General features: G+C 35.2%; 1 protein-coding gene across 5 annotated transcripts in view; it reads right to left on the bottom strand.

Moving 5' to 3' along the window:
- The window catches only part of SYT14 (synaptotagmin 14), an 87,239-nt gene that overhangs the window by 54,759 nt on the left and 12,450 nt on the right, over nucleotides 1-20,030 (bottom strand). For 3 of the 5 annotated variants that reach the window (XM_052685620.1, XM_052685630.1, XM_052685627.1), the window contains exons 2-4: nucleotides 19,123-19,170; nucleotides 6,122-6,286; nucleotides 36-254 (exon numbers count right to left, since the gene is read on the bottom strand). In XM_052685620.1, coding sequence (XP_052541580.1) covers nucleotides 36-254; nucleotides 6,122-6,286; nucleotides 19,123-19,170 — 432 coding nt within the window. Of the gene's footprint in view, nucleotides 1-35; nucleotides 255-3,864; nucleotides 5,147-6,121; nucleotides 6,287-19,122; nucleotides 19,171-20,030 lie in introns of those variants that run through there. The other 2 variants (XM_052685603.1, XM_052685612.1) reach the window with 1 other exon arrangement.

Genomic DNA, 20,030 nt, shown 5'->3' with positions numbered 1-20,030 from the left:
CTGGAATAAAATGAATTCTTTTAAATCAATCTTACCTTCATCTATTGAGGCTTCACTACTGTATCCATCATATTCTGCAGACAGGGGGCTATATTTTTGCCTGGTTTCCCATACATAGTTTTTTTGCTGTCTGCCATCCACCACTGGCAGCCTGGAACTCTGGGTTCTAGACAGGGCCTCATGATATTTACCCAGTGCTTCATCTTCACTCTCAGATGATGAACCATGCTGATCTTTACTCATATAAGAGTTGTCTGTTTGAATAAAATACAGCAAATCTACTACAGCTCAAAACAGAATACAAGAAAATAACCATAAGTGGTTATCACTGAAGATATTTAAGAAACTTCAATTAAAAATTTTGTAATATTTAAAAAAATATCCCCTCGCTGTAATTTGACATATTACATGATTTTGTAATTTAAGGACGTTGTGGGGTTTTTGTTTTTTTTTAAATACAAAACCTGAAAGATCTTTAAGCCTGCAAATTATCTGAAAATATATTTAGTAGAAAACAGATCCATCTTTGTAAGGCAGTATACACTGAAGTTCTTGAAACTCTCCATTAAGGAAGAAAATACTCAAAGTGTTTTTCATGAAGTAAATTCAAGGTTTCTTCACTATCACATTTGGATACCTAACTTATCAAAAAAGGCAAATTTTGATGCACCATCCCCAATTGAGTTTTTCTGTGAGAATGCAGTATGAAATAGAAATGAAAATGATTTACAAGTAGAAATGAAAATGATTTACAAAGCCTACAACAAAGCCATTTTAGGATATTTATGTTAGTAATGCTTAAACTCATGACAACAAATGGCAAAATGTCAGTAACAGACGTTCGCATGCACGATTTTATTTAACTTACAATAAACAGCTCCTTGCTCAATAACTGAAATTAAAGCAGATTCTAAGACACTGGGCAACAGCTAAAGGTGCTCAGAGGAAATTACCTAGTTAATTTTCTTATTCCAGTTTCACTACAGTGCCCATGCCAGTGGCCAACTTTATCCAGCTACATCTCTCAAGTATAGATTCCATCACAATTAGAATTCACAATTAGTGCTTGTATTTTACTTCGGTAAAGGAAAGTCTCCTCCTCCCTTTTCCAAATTTCAAATGGGTTCTGTACAAATCTGACATGCTATCCTTAGTTCTGCAGATCTCAAATTCTAACAGGCATTGAAAGTGCACACATAAGCTCAGTAATGTTCAGCATTACCACTCTATGTGAGAAAGTCTACAGTATAAGATTTGTCAAAGATTTTCATTACGTACTGAATACAGAACTCCAGGATGTCCATAGCGCTGTTGTTCAAGTGATATTGTTTAATATGTGGTCCTACTAAGATGAGCTACTCCCCTTCCTCCTATTATGCCCCCTATTATGCCCCCCTCCTAGCCCAGCGCCCTTTCAGCTCCCATTAGTTCCTGTCTTCACCACCAGCCAGTCTCTCTCCTCCTTCTGTGCATTTGAACCAAAGAGATTCAGGTTATTCAGAACTCAGGCACTTGAAACCTGACTAATTCAACCTGCACTAGCCATATACGCCTCTTTTACAGCCAAGTTTTTTACTCTTCTTTCCTACCACAAAGGTTCTTCCTTCCCTCTTTTATCAAAGCCTGTAAGAGTAGATGAACAAGATCACTTCCCAGAGATACGCCTTTGATACAGGAAAAGTAAATTCCCACATTTCAAGTCATACAGTATACAGGAGTGCCAAAGCTATTTTTCCATACTGGAAACAGCTAAATTATTTCAACTATGACTCACAAAGCAAAGCAAAATTAGAAAACAACAAAAACAAAAAACAACACAAACACATACACACACACACACAAAAAGCCCAACAGCTTCACCTCGGAGAGAAAGCATGCCAAATTTCACCCCAAGTCTTTCAGATCTGGAATATAATTATAAGCAACTGGAAGTAATGTCATGAAATGGAAAATGTCAGGAAACCTTAACTGCAGATGGTGCCACCAACTTCACATATAATGTATATATATTAATTCAATATTTGTTGGAAAACCGATGCCTTAAAAGACTTCAGGCTATCAATTTCAATTCAAGTCTGACAAGTACAGTGATTCCCACTGTATGGACAGCTCTATAAGCAAGTTCCATTCCACTGTTCATTTGTTGAGAATAACACTCCAAGCTGGATATATTCTAGCTGGCAGATCCACTACCAGTTTGCTCAGAAGAACGCACCTCCTTCAGTGCTACACAGAGTAAAATCTTGTATCTCATATGACTCTCATGAGGATCTCCGTTGCTGTAAGTAAAACAGGGCATGCCAAGACTCAGACATAATGCCAGTCATCAGTATCAGGTACATCATTTATCGTATTTGTAAATATGAAAATTGGTTCATTAGTCAAAATAAAGTACCAAAAATTGAACAGTTTAAAAGATGTTAGCGGCATATTCAAAACAAGAGCTGAAAGATACACCACTAAAACTACATCAAAGCTTGTTAGCATCCAGAGGTTATCAGTGATATCAGTAACTTTTTCCTCCAGTTAGCAGCATAACAGAACAAAAAAAAAGAGAGGATGTACACTATTAACACAGGACGTGCAAAAAGACTTCTTCAGAGGACTTAAGAACCCACTTAGAGTTAAGACACAAGCTATTCATGGAACCATTTTTTAAATAAACAATGCAGATCTGTTTCAGTTTCTTAAAAAAATAAAAAAATAAAAAATTAGCTCACTGCAACATGAAAATAAAAAATCCTCCAGGTTTTACGCCTCTCCTTGCCACTTGTCCTACAATTTTTATCTTAGTTGGAAAGCTGCCTATATAGACTGCATATTCTTATTAAAGACTTTCATTCATTTGGCTAATAGTACATATACCATTATTAAACTATCGATGACCTATTTATTTACAGCAAAGGCAACTTTCAATAGAGAACATACTACTTCACAAACATTGTTTCATGAGATATCAACAGATAACATCACAGTTTATCATACAAATACACTAATCACCTACTAAATCAAGCAAACAAAAAATTAATAGCTGAAGTTTTCAGACAAAGAAACAAACATACACTGAAAAAAAAAAACCCTTTCCTGATCAGTTTATTCATTTCTCCACTAAAATATCTCCAGACATTTTACGTTCCATTCTAAAATTTCATTGCAAGGCCTGTAAAAGAGTTTTGTAAAAATGTAAGATTTCACTTCTTGCTCATGAGCTTTCATCACAACCTTTCATCATATTGTTTAAAATTAGATGTTGAAGACAGCACACACAGCATCCGTATCAACAATATACAGGTTTTCTCTGTAAGTCTATAACTTTCTTTAAGACAAGCCTTGCTCAGTTCCTTCTTCACTTAAAATCACTTAATTGCCACTTGTCATTCATTCTGCCTCAAAATTATGTTACATTTGCTGGAAATACATTCTGAAGATCCAGTATAATGCCAATGTAACAGAAGTTCAATTTTTCCCCTCTGTCATCTTTTCACATTTTATGCAATGTTTTTAAAATATGCAAAACAAATTGCGCAACAGAACAGGTCTTAATTTCCAGTATTAATTAATCCCTAGTTTTCATCAGAAATCACACAAGAAAACTGAGAAAACGCAAGACAAACTGTATACAGAAAAAGTTAGAATATAGGAAAGACCTTTGTTAATCAGTTCCTTTGACTAATACTTGAAGAGCAATTAACTTCCAAGAGATATCAATATAATTAGAGAATAAACCCCTGACAAAACAGACCTACTTTCATCCATGGGGAACATCAATATTAAAGTGAAATGTGTAAGTTAGGTGAAAAAAGTAGGAAGTACCATAAGTTTCAGGAAAGGCTGAAGAATGCAGTTTCCTGACAGACTTCTCACCTTTTCCTGCTGTCTTCTTATTACACAGCCCTCTTGATTTCTTTTCTGATTTCTTTGAGTTTTTCTTGTTACCTACTTTTGCAACAGTAGGTGACGCATCACCTTCAGATTTTTCTTTTCTGTCAAAAAAGGCTTCAGACTTCTCTTTGACTTCATTAATGCAACTGGGGTGATTATTGTGTATCTTCAAACTGGAGTCTGATAATTTTTGCTTCTGTACTTCAACAAATTTTGTTTCTAAATCTCGAGGAACATTCATACCATGCATTTCTTCAGAGTCATTACAATCAATTCCATGAGAACATGGCTTGATTTTGTTATGCCAGTGATTCTTAGAATTATTAGGTATTGTATGTAGGCAACTGCCTTGATTCTCAATAGACTCCTGCACTGTAAACTTACTACTTTTCAGGCTACTATCCTTCAGTAACTTATCATTTTCAAAATAGTCATTTCCTCCTACTGCTTCCCTCCTAAGAGGTCTTCCCGCATTCTTAAAATCCCAAGGTACTTCTGTATCTTCTAAGCAATCATCACTATCTTTGCCTTTTAATAGGTACTGGTTTTCACCCACAACATGGTTGAATACTCCATCTTGATTTCTGTCTTCAAAGGAATTGGAATACTGAATCTCCTTCTGTTCTGCAATATCCCTCTTGGCTTTAATATTAATTTCCTTAGGCTCAGTTAACCATGGTGCATTTTCTTCTCTATCTTGTGCTGGTTTATCATTCCGCATTTTGGAGCTCTCATCTTCTGCACGAAGGCCATTTATCATGTTTGTTACCTGTTCTGTTACTGAATCAGCTACACTATAGCCAACTTCTCCAACAACACTGGTCAGATCATCCACAGCACTGCTAAGAGTGTCCACCAGAGAAGACACAGAAGGAAGGCTCAGATTTTGGTGGAAGTTTCTGAAAAATGCCATTTTTTCCAATCTACTCAGCAGAAAAAAAGAAAAAAAAAAATTGCACAGAAAGATCTTCTGTTTCATAAACAGATCAACTCCATTTCTTCAAGTTCTATTTCATAGCTATTTTCTTTTGCTACCTCAAACTCACTACGTTTACCAGTGGAGGCTGCTGCTTTGCGTTTTCCATTCAATATGCATTGAAAATAATCAGAAAGCAGCATAAATAAATATCTTGAAATGAATCCATAATCAACCAGCAAAATGACAGTCTTTCATCATCTGCAGCATCAACTAGCCATAATAAAATCCATTATTCTCAAAAGTAAGACAACTGTGTGAGGAAGGAACATGTATTTTTATTCTAACCTGCAAAGAAGAAGTTGTGAGACATTTAATGATGCCCTTTCAAGAACAACACACTTTTCACAGTACAGTATCCCTTTAACACACTATTTGCATAAAAGCTCACATCACGGAGACCTCCTGACCCCAAAAATTATTGTTGTGTTTTACATAACATATCAAATCATGAAGACTTTTTCTGCAGCAAAAAGAAATTTAAGAAAGAATATTTGACTTTCAGGGGCAACAATTACTTCTATCTAAAAAAAAAAAAAAAAAAAAAAAACCCAAACAAACAAACAAACAAAAAAACCCCCACCAAAACTCGAAAATTCAGCTGTGCCTTTCAAAAAGGCAGAAGACAAAAAGCCTCAAATTTCCCATTCTCTTCTCTAGTGCCTGTATCTTCCACTCAAGACAGCTAACAAAGCCAATTCAGTATCTGCAGCCCAGAAGTACAGACGGGGCTATTTTACTAATCCTCAATATATTCTATTAGGTCTGCTCTTCTCTCATTTATCAATACTATTTCCAAGGAGAATATTTTAAAAGTATAGAAAAAACTTATTAGCTTGATTGATTTATTTTCTGATGTTTTACATCTTTAAAATTATTTTCCAGGTGAGTAAACACCTTATACAAAAAGTCAGTGAAGGATTTAAAAAAGCTTAATGGAAAAAAAAAATTCCAGCCACAAACTTACTTCACATTTAATTTACACAATTAAATGATGTTAAAAATGCATTCAAGGGTATTCACACAGCACTAAAGAAATATCTTCCTATAAGTAAATGTTCACTCTCCAGTTATAAATCTGTTGATTTTCTCCAGTTTGTGATTATAAAGGTTTCCTCCCCTCTACATAGTGCAAAATCACAGGGAAAAGTCAATACTGCATTATTTCATCACTCCAATCAAGTGATTACTTGTGTATTTCCACAAAAATGTTCTCAGGCTCTTATAACTTGATGTCCAATGCATTCTATTTCAGATACTTACAAAGCTTATCTTGTGAATTCTTTCTCGTAGGGTATCCTGAATCAAGATCAGGGAAACCACCAACATTTTCAAAACACATCTTCTTATTAATATATAGGAAAAGTAGCAACATGAGGATAATGAATACCCCAACTGCAGACAGGAATCCAATTGCTTCAGGAGATACTAAAAGAAACAGAGAAGGACACATTATAAAAAAACACTCTATTGTAAGTGCAACTTGCAGAAGTTTTTATATTTGTCAGAATTGGTTATTAGTAAATACTATTAACATTCAAAATATATATGATATAACTGAAATATCAGCTTTTCCATTTGAGTACATATTTAACACTGTTGAATCTCAACAGCTTTTCTTCTTCTTCCAGTCATCTTTTCAAAGAACAGAAAATATGTGGTCTTAGTAAGGGACAACTGACATTGTAAGAGCTTGCTAGAGGATCTGCAGCACTACTGGACCCCATTAACAACACTGGGCCTCTGCAGAAAATGAGGATATTGTTAGCATGTACCAAGCTGAAATTTTTTATGGAACACTTGAGGAAAAGCAGCATATGGGATTCAAGAGCATTCCCTTTCCCTGGAAGGGGCTGGAGATTTGGAGACAGCACGATAGGATAAAAAGGAAAACGAAAAAGGGAAGGGACTGTGTCCTTGCTGGTAAGGCCATTGCCTCTGCCAGCTTTGTTATATTCAGCTTCTGGCTCCTCCTTCCTTAAGAGCCAGCTGGACCTCATCAGGAGGTCAAACAGGATTCTATGGGAGCAAGAAAGCAGAAAGTAAAAAAAAAACAAACCAAACAAACCAACCCAAAAACAAATCAACCACGTAACAGTATGTTCTTTAACATGGTACTTGTGCCATTTTAGTATAAAATGAGAAAGAGGTAAGGCAGATGGAGATAGAGCATACTTCACTGAAATAGTTAGTGGAATCAAGACTGAAGTAGACTGACACGTCTCACTGTATAAAATAAAGAATATGTAACCACTATGAAGCAGATAACTGAAAGAGACTTCAGGGCACCTTTTGCAGGGACAGAATCTTGCAAGTCCATCAGGAACTAAGTACATCAGTAACGACACAATGGCCAAGATTACTTAGGAAAATATTTTAGAAATACAAAATTTGGGAAAGGATGTACCAAAGGGGACAAATGGGGACAAAAGTACTTAGGAGCAATCTGATTATTTGTAGGAGCCTTTTGCTAGTTAGAGAAGACTTATAAGGATTTATTAGGGTCATTAATTCCATTGGTAAAGTCCTAGCATTTCATGTTAGGAGTGTAATACTGTGTGCCAACATCTTTCATTATATAGAAGGAGACAATATTAAAGAAAATTTACCAGCAGACTGTATTCACAGAGATGTAATGAAAAAGGACAGGTAGAAGAAACAAGGAAAGCTCTAGTTGCATATAGGATGGGGGAAAACCTGGAATAAGAGATGTTCAGCACTGGACCAGATGCCCTCGACAGGTTACAGAACCTAACTTTAAAGTCAGTCCTGCTTTGAGTCGGGGGCTGAACTGCACGTGACTTTCCCAGGAGTCTTCCAAATTAAATTACTCTCTGCATCTGCCTATGACCTTAGTAAATCTGAGCTTACTCATCTCTGCAAAAGTGCTGACTGAGAAACACAAACAGTTCCACCAGCCCCTCAGTTTTGGCAGTGTTTGGCAGTGTCTGGCAGTGTCATTTGCAGGATGATAGGGACCATTGTTTATTGTCATGTTGTTTCTTTAAAAAACAACAGCAACAAAAACACAAAAACAAAAGATACAAAAAATGCACCTTTCACAGTCTAAGGTGACTGGTCTGATTTGAACTTTGACTAAACTTTGAGCAGGACATCCAGGCCTATCTGAAACATTGGGGGGAAAAAAAAGAAAGAAAGAAATCTGCAATCTCTGATCAAAGGGATTGTGTAATATTGTGCTCAAATTCATTGCCTTTCTACTTAACAACTTCAGAAGAGAATGAACTTCCCAATAGTTTCAAAGAACCCATCTGGGCAAAATTTCTGAAAAAAAATACCAAAATGTCAAGAAAAATAGTCCCAAAGGAATGAAGTAGAAACCCCGATTAAACCTAAAACTGGTGTCTCTATTTAGTCAAACTTCAGTAAGTGTTTTTCATGTTTTATTAGATTATATAAGAAGAGTTAGGAAAAACACGAGCAACTCTTAATTAAGTCAATTAAGTTGGGAACACTGTCTTGTGAAAAACTGAAGGCAAAGCTAGAAATGATTGGAAAGCTTTGAAATTTGACCTTCACCTTCCAAACCATTAAAGTCCAAGACAAAACAAGAAATATAAGAAGAAAGGATGACTGCTGAATAGGAGTAGAGTAGAACAAACAAGCAAACAGTGCAACAGGGGAGAGTGGGTGTGACATATTTACAATTTCAGATAGCATAACAGAAATAGAGATTTACAGAGCTACAAATTTCCCCATTAATACTTCAAGATGAGACATTCTGCTATCACACAGAGCATCAAGGTGTAAAAGGTAGGATTCCAGTCCAGACCAGAGAGGAAAGAAGGCTATATTTATGTTTTCATTAATCTGAACAAATAGATAAATACTTTGAGTTATGAAAGATCTTGGTAGTACTTTCTATTTGGATCACCTGCTACTCTATTCAAAGATTGGAGTTATTACTTCATTAAAATCACTTGTTACAGCTTAAGTCAGTGGCAACTCTGCCTCAAACTGAAGGATTTTTCTTTTTGTTTAAGTTTCAAAAAATCACTGTGTTACAACCAAGAATGAGAAGAAAATAAGGACTTTTTAAAAAATAATAATTAAAAAAATACCCTAGTGTTCCCTGTTTGAGAGCAAGGTAAACTTGGCCCATGTCAGGCATCCTTTTATCATCTTCAAGAAGCTTTCCTAAATATGGACAAGCTTTGAAATTTTGAAGAAAAACAAAAAAACCTCAGTTTGCTATCTTCCATTTTTGCCTTTAAGTCTAACAGATAAAATCTCCCAAGATTGTGCTGGGAGGAAATGTGCTCCATTCCTTCCCACGGCAGTATATGGATGACTGATAATGCCCAGGGTTGACAGAATGACATTCAATTTCTTCAAGTTACTGATTCTAACCCTTACAGGACTAGAGAGTGGGTTGAGAGCAGAGCATCTTTCTTCAGTAACTTCCAGTTCTAATACCTATCAAAGACAGAGGCAGACAGAGGAGGCTGCAATACACAAGAAAGCAGGCACCAAAAGAAGTGAAAATTAAGCGAAAAGAGGCAATTAGGCACAAGCTAATGAGGCCTAGCAGGAAAATAGAAGGTATGAGTTAAGGTTAGCATGGAGTGCACAGAAAAAGTTGGAAAGTGAAAACTGAAAATAGACAGATCAAGTGGAAGAAAAGGATAAAGCAAATGAGACCACAGAAATTTATCTGTGAATACAACTGCTTTGTTACTGAAGCAGGTCGTTCTAAGCAACTTAGCCCAAATTCAACACCAGAGATGCACCGAGCAGGAGACAACAGTAATCCAATAATTCCATGAGCCTATGACTCACAATAAAGGGCAAGGAACGTTCTCTTTAATTAGATTAACTGTTACCTTATTAGAAAAGTAGCTTGAAAACACAATGCTTTTTAATTTTTCTTGAGTGCTTCCTGGATACAAATTAGTTAAAAGGCAGTCTGTACACAAACTGTGTGGCTCTCTATGGAAACACTGTATCTGATGACATCTTTCTGGAGTGAAATAAAACAGTGGCTGATACTTTGTAAAAGGGAAAGGACGTAACTTTAGCTGCAGCTTCACTAATAGCGCATGTAAATCAGCATGAACATAAGACTTAAAAATTATGTTGTAGATTCAATTTGATTCCACATAAAGAATCTTTAAAATGCTTGTTCACAGATTAAATATATCATCAAGTCAAAGCCTTTACTATAATACCATATATAGCCAGAAAAATACCATTATGTAACCAGGAAAAAAATTGTATTTCAATTTTCCACATATAAATGTGTACAGATTCTGTGAACAAATGTTTTTTATATATCACACTAACCCTTCAGTTAATTTCTCCCAATTGAAGTTACATTTCAACCAGTTATACTATGTAAATAGAAGAAAAAAAAAAAGCATGCTTCCATGCAAAATCCATCCATGCCACACTCATCACAGCAATTAGGCTGATCCAAAACACTTTGTGATCAATTCAAAACTGGTTTGGGCAATGACTGTGGAGTGAAAAGCATTCTTAAAATGCTCTGAGATTCCCCACAGTTTCTTTTAGAACCACATAGCAGCAGAAGGGCAATCCTTCACTCGCCATCTTTCACATTCAAATTTCAAAAACATCCTACTTTTTGGACTTCATAATTATCCTCAACTCTTAAGGAAAAACAGCAATGAATGTTTACATTTATAACAACATAACAGAGCTTTACAAATGTGAAAGGAACAAATGTCATACTACAAAGCTATTAGAATTAATTGAATTGCTGGCTATGGAAATGACGTAAGTTATACTCATTACAGAAGTATTAAATTAACTTTAATTTACTTTTGTTATTATCACTAGAATGATAATTATTAGAAAACGGAAACTTACCATGTCTTCATCCTAAATATTGAATTACTATCTCTTTCTCAAATAGAAAAATATTACCTGTCACTTACAGATTTTTCTTTAAAAAAAAAAAAAGTTTCAGACTCTTCAGAAAACACGAACATCTTCAAATAAATGTCATAGAACACCAATAATAACCCTCAGATATACTAAAAAAGATGCAGGGTTATTACCACATACCTACATGCACTAACTCATGCTATATTTAATATCTGTATTGTCCAGTCAGTTATTTTCAGACCTCTCACTCCACATCATGCTGCTCACCTAGCGAGTGCAGCACAAAGCCAGAGATGTTTTAATTATTCATTTACAAATGCAATGCTATCCTTCCTGTGCACAAATTAAAGTAACTAGGGGACGATGCAAAGAAATTCAACTGCCTTTGAGATCGTAGCACAAAAGCATTTGAAATGAAAAAAAGGTATGTTCATCTTTTATTTAGAAAGGCAGCAACCTACTAGAATTTAGCTAGCCTAGGCTAAGCACAATCACAGAGGGAAATACTTGACACAGTGTTGTGTTAGAAGACCTGGAATTCTTAACTATATGTACTGTTTTACAAACAGGCCAAACCCCTATGTGGCAGCTGATGTTATGAAAATACTTCCCTGTATTAAAAGAAGAAAACAAAACAAAACAAACCAGAAGCAACTTTACCACAAAAACTGAGTAGTTGATGCTTCTGCAAAACTCATTGAAAGACTCAGAGATCTAAGAAGATGTTTTTACTAAACTTGCCAAAAGTCAAAACACACCTCCCATGTCTTTTGTGTCAAGTCGTGTTAACCTTTCTTCTCTCATCAGAAACACCAAAACTGTATTAATTCCTTTCTAAGAGTTATTGATTCCTTTCACATTTCACCAAAAGAAGCATCAGGAAAAGTATTTGAGCACATCTCAAAACAAAACAAGCAATTAAATTCCATCTATCAAAGTGTTTGTTGTGGTTTGTTCTTGTTGTTGTTTACTTGTTTAAAAACAAAACAAAACAAAACAACCTTTTTCTGTATAAAGATTGTGCCTGCTCCCTTCAATTCAAACCTGAATTTGCCTTCCTTCTAGAGTACAGAATTCCTAATTTAGGCATTTACTATGGCTGTCAGCTGATTATGATATTGCATGTTATAATGCCAGTCTTAGTCCATACTTTCCTGTGCATTTCTTTCTTCTCCATCTCATTATACAGCAATTTAACACACTCTGGCACAAATTATAAGCACATGCAACACAACATACCTGAATTTCAACACTTCAAATTTCTATACCCAGCATGTTACCCAGTATTACACAGCTCCAAGTGAGGATAAACATAAAACAACTGAATTTCAATGCAGTACTGGAAAGAGTACTTCCTTAATAAGAAAATTATTAACATTTTTTGGTAACACTAACCTTTAAGAAGTTTGAAAGACAGAATGAAATCAGGATGAGAGTGCTTATTTAATTCTCTATTTGGAACAGTAATATCCTTTAAAAATTCTATTTATATATTTCTCAAAGTAATTCTGTGTAAAACAGAAAACTGACATTATCTGAAGTGATATAAGATGCAATTTAAAGGGTAATTTATAAAGAAAAAGAAGTCAAACACAAAAATTAAGAAAAAAACGAAACGTGCTTGTTTACATGAAAAGCATTACTAGAATTACAGTATCATGACAGCTACCCTGCCATAATACAAGTGTCATCTTTATTCTAGGGGAAAGCCATCTGGAATAACAGCAGCTTTATCACCAATTGGCTTATGTCACTTCATACTGTCTGCACTGATACAGAGATAACGTCTGACTTTTTTTCCCCTCTTCTTCTTAGCATCTAATTACAAGCACTACTGTGAAAATAGTAGTTTTATTGTCTACACCCCAGGATTTCCTTTACATGGGAAGAAATTTGGAATATACTTTACTTTGAAAAATAAAAATAATTCAGGTAATTTTCATTACATCACTTGACTAAACATCTACTTCAAATATTGTTCAACATACTTTGCAAGTTAGTGTTAGCAAGGTTTTGGTTCAAAGTTAACTGCTCACACATTCACACAAAACACCACACACTTGTAGCAACCTTCATGCTGCCTTTGCAGATTGTCATTTACAGGAATTTTTTTTCCTGGTTCTTCTAAATCACCAAGCTAAAACTGTCTTCTAAAGATAAATTTCACTGTATGAAAAGGAGAATTTTGGGCTCCAAAATATCACTGTACTAAGAAAAAAGTTAGAAATAGCAGAAGCCTCAGTCTAAAGGGCAGATTTAAACTTTTGACAGAAATCTTGTCATTCCTAAATCCTGACCAGTGCTCAGCCTGCCGCCCCCGCTGATTTACGAGTTCCTCAGTGTCTTTTCCCTCCAGTACAGAATCCATTGCCTTGTAAGTAGCACCACTACAGAAATCTCTGAAAAGAAACATTTTATTGCTCCTAGGAAAAATATACTGAATAGTCTTGATTACCTTCAAATCCCATTAATCTGTTGCAATCACACAGCAAGTTAGATGCCTGTATTCTCCCCACGGTGGATGAGAGAACAGCAGTGCTTACAGACATTTAATGGAGCTCTCAAATAATCTCCTCGTTCAAAAGCCAAAAGAGCTGCACAGATCTAGAGACTTGTGGTATACGCCCTCACAGTTACCACAAAGGAACCCACCAATACTGGCAAAAAAAGAATTACAACATAATAGTCTTTAAAAAACAAAAATTTCCAAAAATTCTCTACAATGAAGTGTGAGAGAATCCAGAATCTGTAGACAGCACAGCAACTAAATAGAACACATAGCAAAGTATTGTGCAGTTGAAGCTACAATGTGAACATGTTATCTGAAAAAAAAAATGCTGGGAACTTAGAATTTGGATATAGCAAAGTTCTTAGCAGGTTTTGTGTTTAAGGAAGAAAAGAAGCTGAGATAGTTGAATTACAAGAACCCAGAAGATGCTGGTTTGCAGAAGACTAAAAAGCATGGGAGAAGAAACAGAAATATACTCTGCTTCCTGTGTGGCCATCAATCACCTCACAGATAAAATAGTTATTGCATATCACACTTTCACTAGTCCAAAACGTATAAATCCAAGTTAGCCTTCCACAGAGAATAAGATTTAGCATTTACTCTAGTGTTGTTAATCCTAATGCCATTACTTTCATTTTTTGAATGTGTAGCTACGCTTGTATCACCTAAGTGTGTTAAGTTTAGGACTCCTGCAACAAAATACATATTTTTCCAGGCTAGAAACAAATGAAATTTGATATGTTTCTCAACACCATAACAAGTGGGTTAATTACTATTTTCTGAGTATATTACAGAAGTAGCCTGGGTTGTTAAGACTTTTAATACAAGGATATCAATTCTATCTCTATTTAAAAAAATAAAAATAAAATAGTCAACTTTGTGCTTTCCATTTCTAACTTCTGTAGTTGTATGTTTCTAGTTACAAAGGGAATCTCATTAATAAATACTATTTTTACCACTTCAGTGAAATGCAATTGGCAACTTAACATTCAGATACATGTGAACAGATGAGGATAGTTGGGCAGAAAGTTGAAGAGTACATCATTCTACTTAGAATATTTTTCTGGCAAAACAAAAATTCATACCTTCTTATCTTTTCAAAATTATTATTAAAAGTGACATCTTACATTGTCAGCCAAAGACAGAGTCTCCTTGTAACTTCTTTCTTTTGCATATTAAAGAGCACTTCTGTTCCATTATTAGTCACAAAGACAGTTTGCTGAATAATTTCCTTTGTTTGTAAGACTGCTACAACAATAGAAAGAACATCTTGCAAAAGTAAAAAGGTCTTACTAAAATAATTATAAAAAAATCTGTGCAATTCAGACCTCAGTCACATAGTCTACGTTTCCATCAATTAAACAAAATACATTACTGAGTTAGAAGCATCACTTTACATTTCTTCAAAACTACATAACCTTACCCTACAGGGTAAGGTGAAAGAGACCTAAAGATACTGTGGTCGTTAATTTTTTGCTTTAATACAACTTCTATATCATATAGTGAACATTGTACATATCAGAATACAATGAAGAGCCCTTCAGTTACAGGTCAATATTGTAAAAACTCATCACCGGTCTCTCACCTGTGCAAACAGAACTTGAAAAACAGCCTCAATTAAAACACTAGTACATCTAACAACAGCCAGTTCCAAGCTGAACTAGCAGCCTAGCTACAGAGCACTGGACAGACAAAAAAAAAAAAAGATATATTTTTCTGGGCTGTTCTCAAGTTCCCCAGACTCTTTCATGTCCGTGGTAAATAACCAAAGGAACAGCTTACACAATTCTCGTGACTCTCTTAAAAATATTTGGCTGTTACCAGCCAAAAAAAAGCAAACCTTCCACCATATGAGAATAAACAGCAGATGTATATATTTCAGAAAACTTTGTTCCTCTCTTCTGCTACTTCAGGAATTGTAAGAGGCTGAATGAAGCAAATTAGTCCACTGCTCAGATAAGAAGCGCTCCTCTTTCCTTAGACACACCGTGAACTCACACTGTCAAACAGATAAGAATTTGAAAATAAGTATATGTACTGGCATTAAATGAAAAACAGATGAATGTCTTGTTTAGTTCTATAATACAATGAAAAATACCTTTTCCAATTTTTCAGCATCCAGAATTCAACAGTGTGTCCATTTGAAGACATACAAACATTGCAACCACTAAGCTACATTGCACACAGAAGTCACAAATTTCAGTGCTGCAATGCCAGATTTCTGAAAACCTGATTACACTTCCTGTAGCTGGGAAGTACCTGGTTCTATATTCTGCAGCCACTGGATGTTACATAATTGCTTCCAAATATGCACATTTTCAAGACACGTGTAGTATAGTTACATACTTCAAATGAGCATTCATTTTAAAATACATGCAAATTAGTTTTTGAGGTTTTCCAGAAAAGTCTTCCTACCGCCATCAATATTTTAGACACGCTTCTCAAATATGTATGAATCTGCAAAAGGAAACCATACAAGCAAGACACTGCAAAAGTACCGCAAACCCTCTTGTGCAGATTAGAAACAGACCTGCCACACAGTCCATCTTGTGCATCTATGAAACCACAACAACATTATGTGAAGTGGGAGCAAGTCCTAAAGACGAAAATTACAACACCTTTGGTTAGCAAATCTGAGTTCTGTACTGGCACCATACTGACATCATATTCACACCAGGATTCAGATAATTGCAGATATTCAGTAAGCGTTACAATCAGTACTGGCAAATTTTCAAGTCTTAAAAGCTAAAAATAAATCTTCCACCAAAATTAGTTTTATTTCAGTGGAAGAATTGTTAACTTCAAAGAAGCTTTTATGATGTTTTGAAATGAGAAGTCAACCCTCCTGCATTGTTTCCAGCCTCAGTACTGCAGCATGGAGTATCTAAGAAAATAAAAGTAATGAAGGCAAGCTCTTAAAAAATAAAAAGTGAAATTTCATATAATTTTAATTTAAAATCTGAATATCCTCAAAGGCAGCGGTTTCTTTTTCGGTCTTTATTTTTACAGTTATGTCTTCATATACATATAAAGAAGTTTCAACTGAATAATTCGAGCTAAACAGTGTGGCCACACTTAGCCTTGACAATATTTATGGTCCCTTTCCCCATTTAAGCATCAGTCACCCCAAGGCTCCTACTTCCCCAGCAAAAATCAGTTGGCAAAAAAAGACAATTCAGGAACAGGCTAGTTTCCTAATAAGAATGAAAAATTAATCACCACTAACAGCTGTATTTCAAGTTTTATAATCCTTGCATAAATTCTAATTACACTACATAACTTGAAAATGATTTTCCTTCGCATTATTCATTGAAGACAGGTTTACTTGCTTTTCCCTTTTCAGTACAGGACAAATAAGATGCAATATCCTGCTTACTATATCAGTTGCTTCTTGATAAAATATTTGGAAGGGCTATGAGAATCAGAGCAAATGAAGCACAAGGCACTGGGTTACTCACACTGGTTATTATTTATCACTAATCTTTCCTTCAGGGGTTCCACTTGGGTACTGTCACTACAGTCATTGGGTAGCTGTATTCTGGTACCACTTCCAGGCAGAAAGCACTAGAAGATTCAAGCAAATAGCAAATGCAGAATATTTTTGTCAAATGTATGGAGGAAAATGAATAAATAAATGCTAACAGTGCTTGAGAGTACACCCCTGGTACCACAGTCACATGGGCACCAATGAAAAGGGAGTGGAGACATGACTTTGCACAAACAAGTCAAGACTGCAGGGATTTTTCCTATGTCTGAAAACTTAATTGTCCATCAAACTTTAACAGTGAGCTCATGAACCAAAGAAGCCTTGGCTTTCACAGCATGCTCAAGATATTGCAAAGTGGAAGATTTCTATGCCACAAAATATGCACTTTTCAGCCCTTTCCTACATAAGCTTGAAATTAGTATCCTGGGCATTAGGGACAGAGCTAGAAGGCCCCAATATGACCTGCTCCAGACTCCAACAAGTGCTCAGTTTGGAAAGGCCTTCATGTTCTGAGTAGTATGAATCTGGAGCATGCACTCAGATCCTGATCCAGACCCTGGACACCTGGCACACAAATTCATCCGTAGGCCAGGCCACGTGTCAGACAGAACAAAGCAAAACATCTTGAATGCATACCAGATGATGTAAAGTCTTAGATAAAGTAACCAATTTAGTAAAAGCAAGGAATCTAAACACTACGCAACTGAAAAGCATGCAGTGTGATGGCAAGTGCATTATGCTTTACATGCTACTTGTTAAGCAGAGAGAAAGGACAGATTAAAAAATGCACCTGTTCCCACATTACAAGAAGTTTGTCACTGAGGTAGCTGCACATATGGGCACTGCGAGGTAGCTGTGCATATGGGCACAGAAGGCTACAAGAATACACATGGAAACTGGTCTAAGGAAAAAAGGAACCCAACATAACACAAGTATAAATGGTACTATCAGGATGCTTCTCTTTAAATCACACTTATGTTTAGGTAAACCAGTAACCACCAATGCTAAAATACATTCCAGGGAACTATTATTAAAAGTTTAAAATATCTAAAACCTTAAAAAAAAAAAAATGCCATCCCTTCAATTGATCTTCTCAGCAATTATAACAAAAAACAAACAACTGCTGCCTTCAAGTATGCAGAAAACATTTTTCTTAACTCAGTACAATACCCTGAAACAAATAGCGATGAGCAAGATTGATGGACTCTGCAACTCCATCAGCAGGCTTTCTGAACTGCCTAGTTCAATGAGTTACATTATTCAGAAAGAAAAGCAGAACCTATTATAGAAGGAATAAAGAGCACCATGGGCACTGATTTATCCATCAATGGAAAGACAGAGATGGCAATAAAGGCTTTGATGTTTTGTTGTTTCTTTTTTTTTTTTTAATGGAATAACTTAGAGCTTAAAAGAAAAGCATTTTTAATTGCAATACAATCAAATGGCATACAACTCTATATCACTCCTTTAATAAATTATTTGGAAAAGACAAGTTGTGGCCATAAAGCTGTTTTTCACCTTAACTGGTAGACTTAACTTTGAGGGTAGAAAAAAGTATGTACATGAGTTTGGCTTTTTTTAATAAATATTTTTACTAAAACCTTTAAGTAACTACAATGGAAACATTCTTCTGACCTCACGGTGAGTCAACTCAACAAACTAATCCTTGAAGAAACATTTTATTTATTTATTTATTTATTAATAAGATTAGCTTTCAGATCAGAACACAAAACTCAACAGCAACAGCACTGCAAAGGAGGCAGAAACGAGTGTTGGGCTGGCAAAGGGTGGGGCAGAACACAGAACTGTATCTAGTCATTCTATGAATTGAACTTACCATCAAACTGCAACTTTGGTCATTTTAGCTCAGCTTTAAACCTATAAAAGCCTTCTCTTGAGCACAGTCCTATTTCATACTCTATCAATTACAGGTTTTATAACTGATAAAGCTGTTTTCATAGAATGAGTCATTATGATCTCAAGAAAACATAGGAAGAAACAGGCAGCCCACTACATCGCTTATTTAAAATATTCTCACATTCAACCATTACTTGAAATCAAACCAATCTACAAAAATCCGACAGTAAAAGACAGAGATTAAAGTTTATGTATTTTGTAGTTTCCTACCACTGCTGAACAAAGATGACAACTCCCGTGAAACTCAGTGAATATTGGAAATACTTTCCTTTTTGTGACCACGCATGTTTTATTTTGCAATTTCAAAATTCTACTTTATTTCATGATTTTTTTTTTTAATTTATGGTGTCAGCATCAAAAGATTTTGCAATACAAATACACAACACTAAAATTAAAAAAAATAAGGCATTAACATTAAGGAGCTGATAACTCACGAATGCAATTCACAAGCTAGGAAAGTAGTTTTTACAAAATGTTGCTTACCTTTTCTAATGCAGATTAGCTCATGTACACCACAGGTTCGTTCTCCACCTATTTGAAAATAAAACATCAGAAAACGTTGATGAATTAAAAGTAATTGGCTTCTTAATAAAACTTGTAAGCAGTGGAAAGGAAAAAGCAGCAAAATCTATCATTTAAGAAAATGCAAATGATTGTTTTATTCAAAGAGTATTCTATATAAACTGAAGACTTGCTAAATAAGTAAATGTATCTTTGGCTTAGCGTTGTGAATGATAATCCAGTTGTAAGAGTTTTACAGAAAATTAATACTGAGAAAATTAAAAACACAATCAAATTAGCGGAAACACTTCTAAAAATATTTATGATGCATAAAGCGTCATTTCCCATTTCAAAGGAACCACCATCTACACAAAAATTCTCAAAAGATCAGAAATACTTCTAACACAATGAAATGCCAAAATAATTTCAGCAGTATTTTGAAGAATAAAAACTAAACAAAGAAAAAGAGAGAGAGAGAGCCTGTAACAGATAGGAGGGGCAGAGCTAACTTGGAATTTCTCTTCAAGAAGTTTGTTGTTGGTGCTGTTTTGTTTTTAATGAACTTCAACAGCAACAACAAAACAATAGCTATAAATAATTTGAGATATGTATAAGGGAATAGCAAAGCTGTTGCTAGAAATACTAAACTTCAGTTTAAAGCATTTTAATGTTAGAACTAGTACAGAGGAAAACAACACATATTATACCTAGTAAGGACACTAAGGGAACAATACTGGAAGAATACATTTCAATTATGTTGAAGGAGCAATACTTTTCATGTCACCCATGACACATGTGGGACAGAAGCCAAAACGACCTACTCCTAAATCCTCCTAAAGGAGGAACTGGCAAAACTGTTGAAGAGATTCTTTTAACGATATTGAGAAACT

Source organism: Tympanuchus pallidicinctus, unplaced genomic scaffold (genome assembly GCF_026119805.1).
Source record: "Tympanuchus pallidicinctus isolate F22 unplaced genomic scaffold, pur_lepc_1.0 scaffold1, whole genome shotgun sequence".
In the NCBI taxonomy this organism is placed as follows: Eukaryota; Metazoa; Chordata; class Aves; order Galliformes; family Phasianidae; genus Tympanuchus; species Tympanuchus pallidicinctus.
This window is presented reverse-complemented; position numbering and strand designations above follow the sequence as displayed.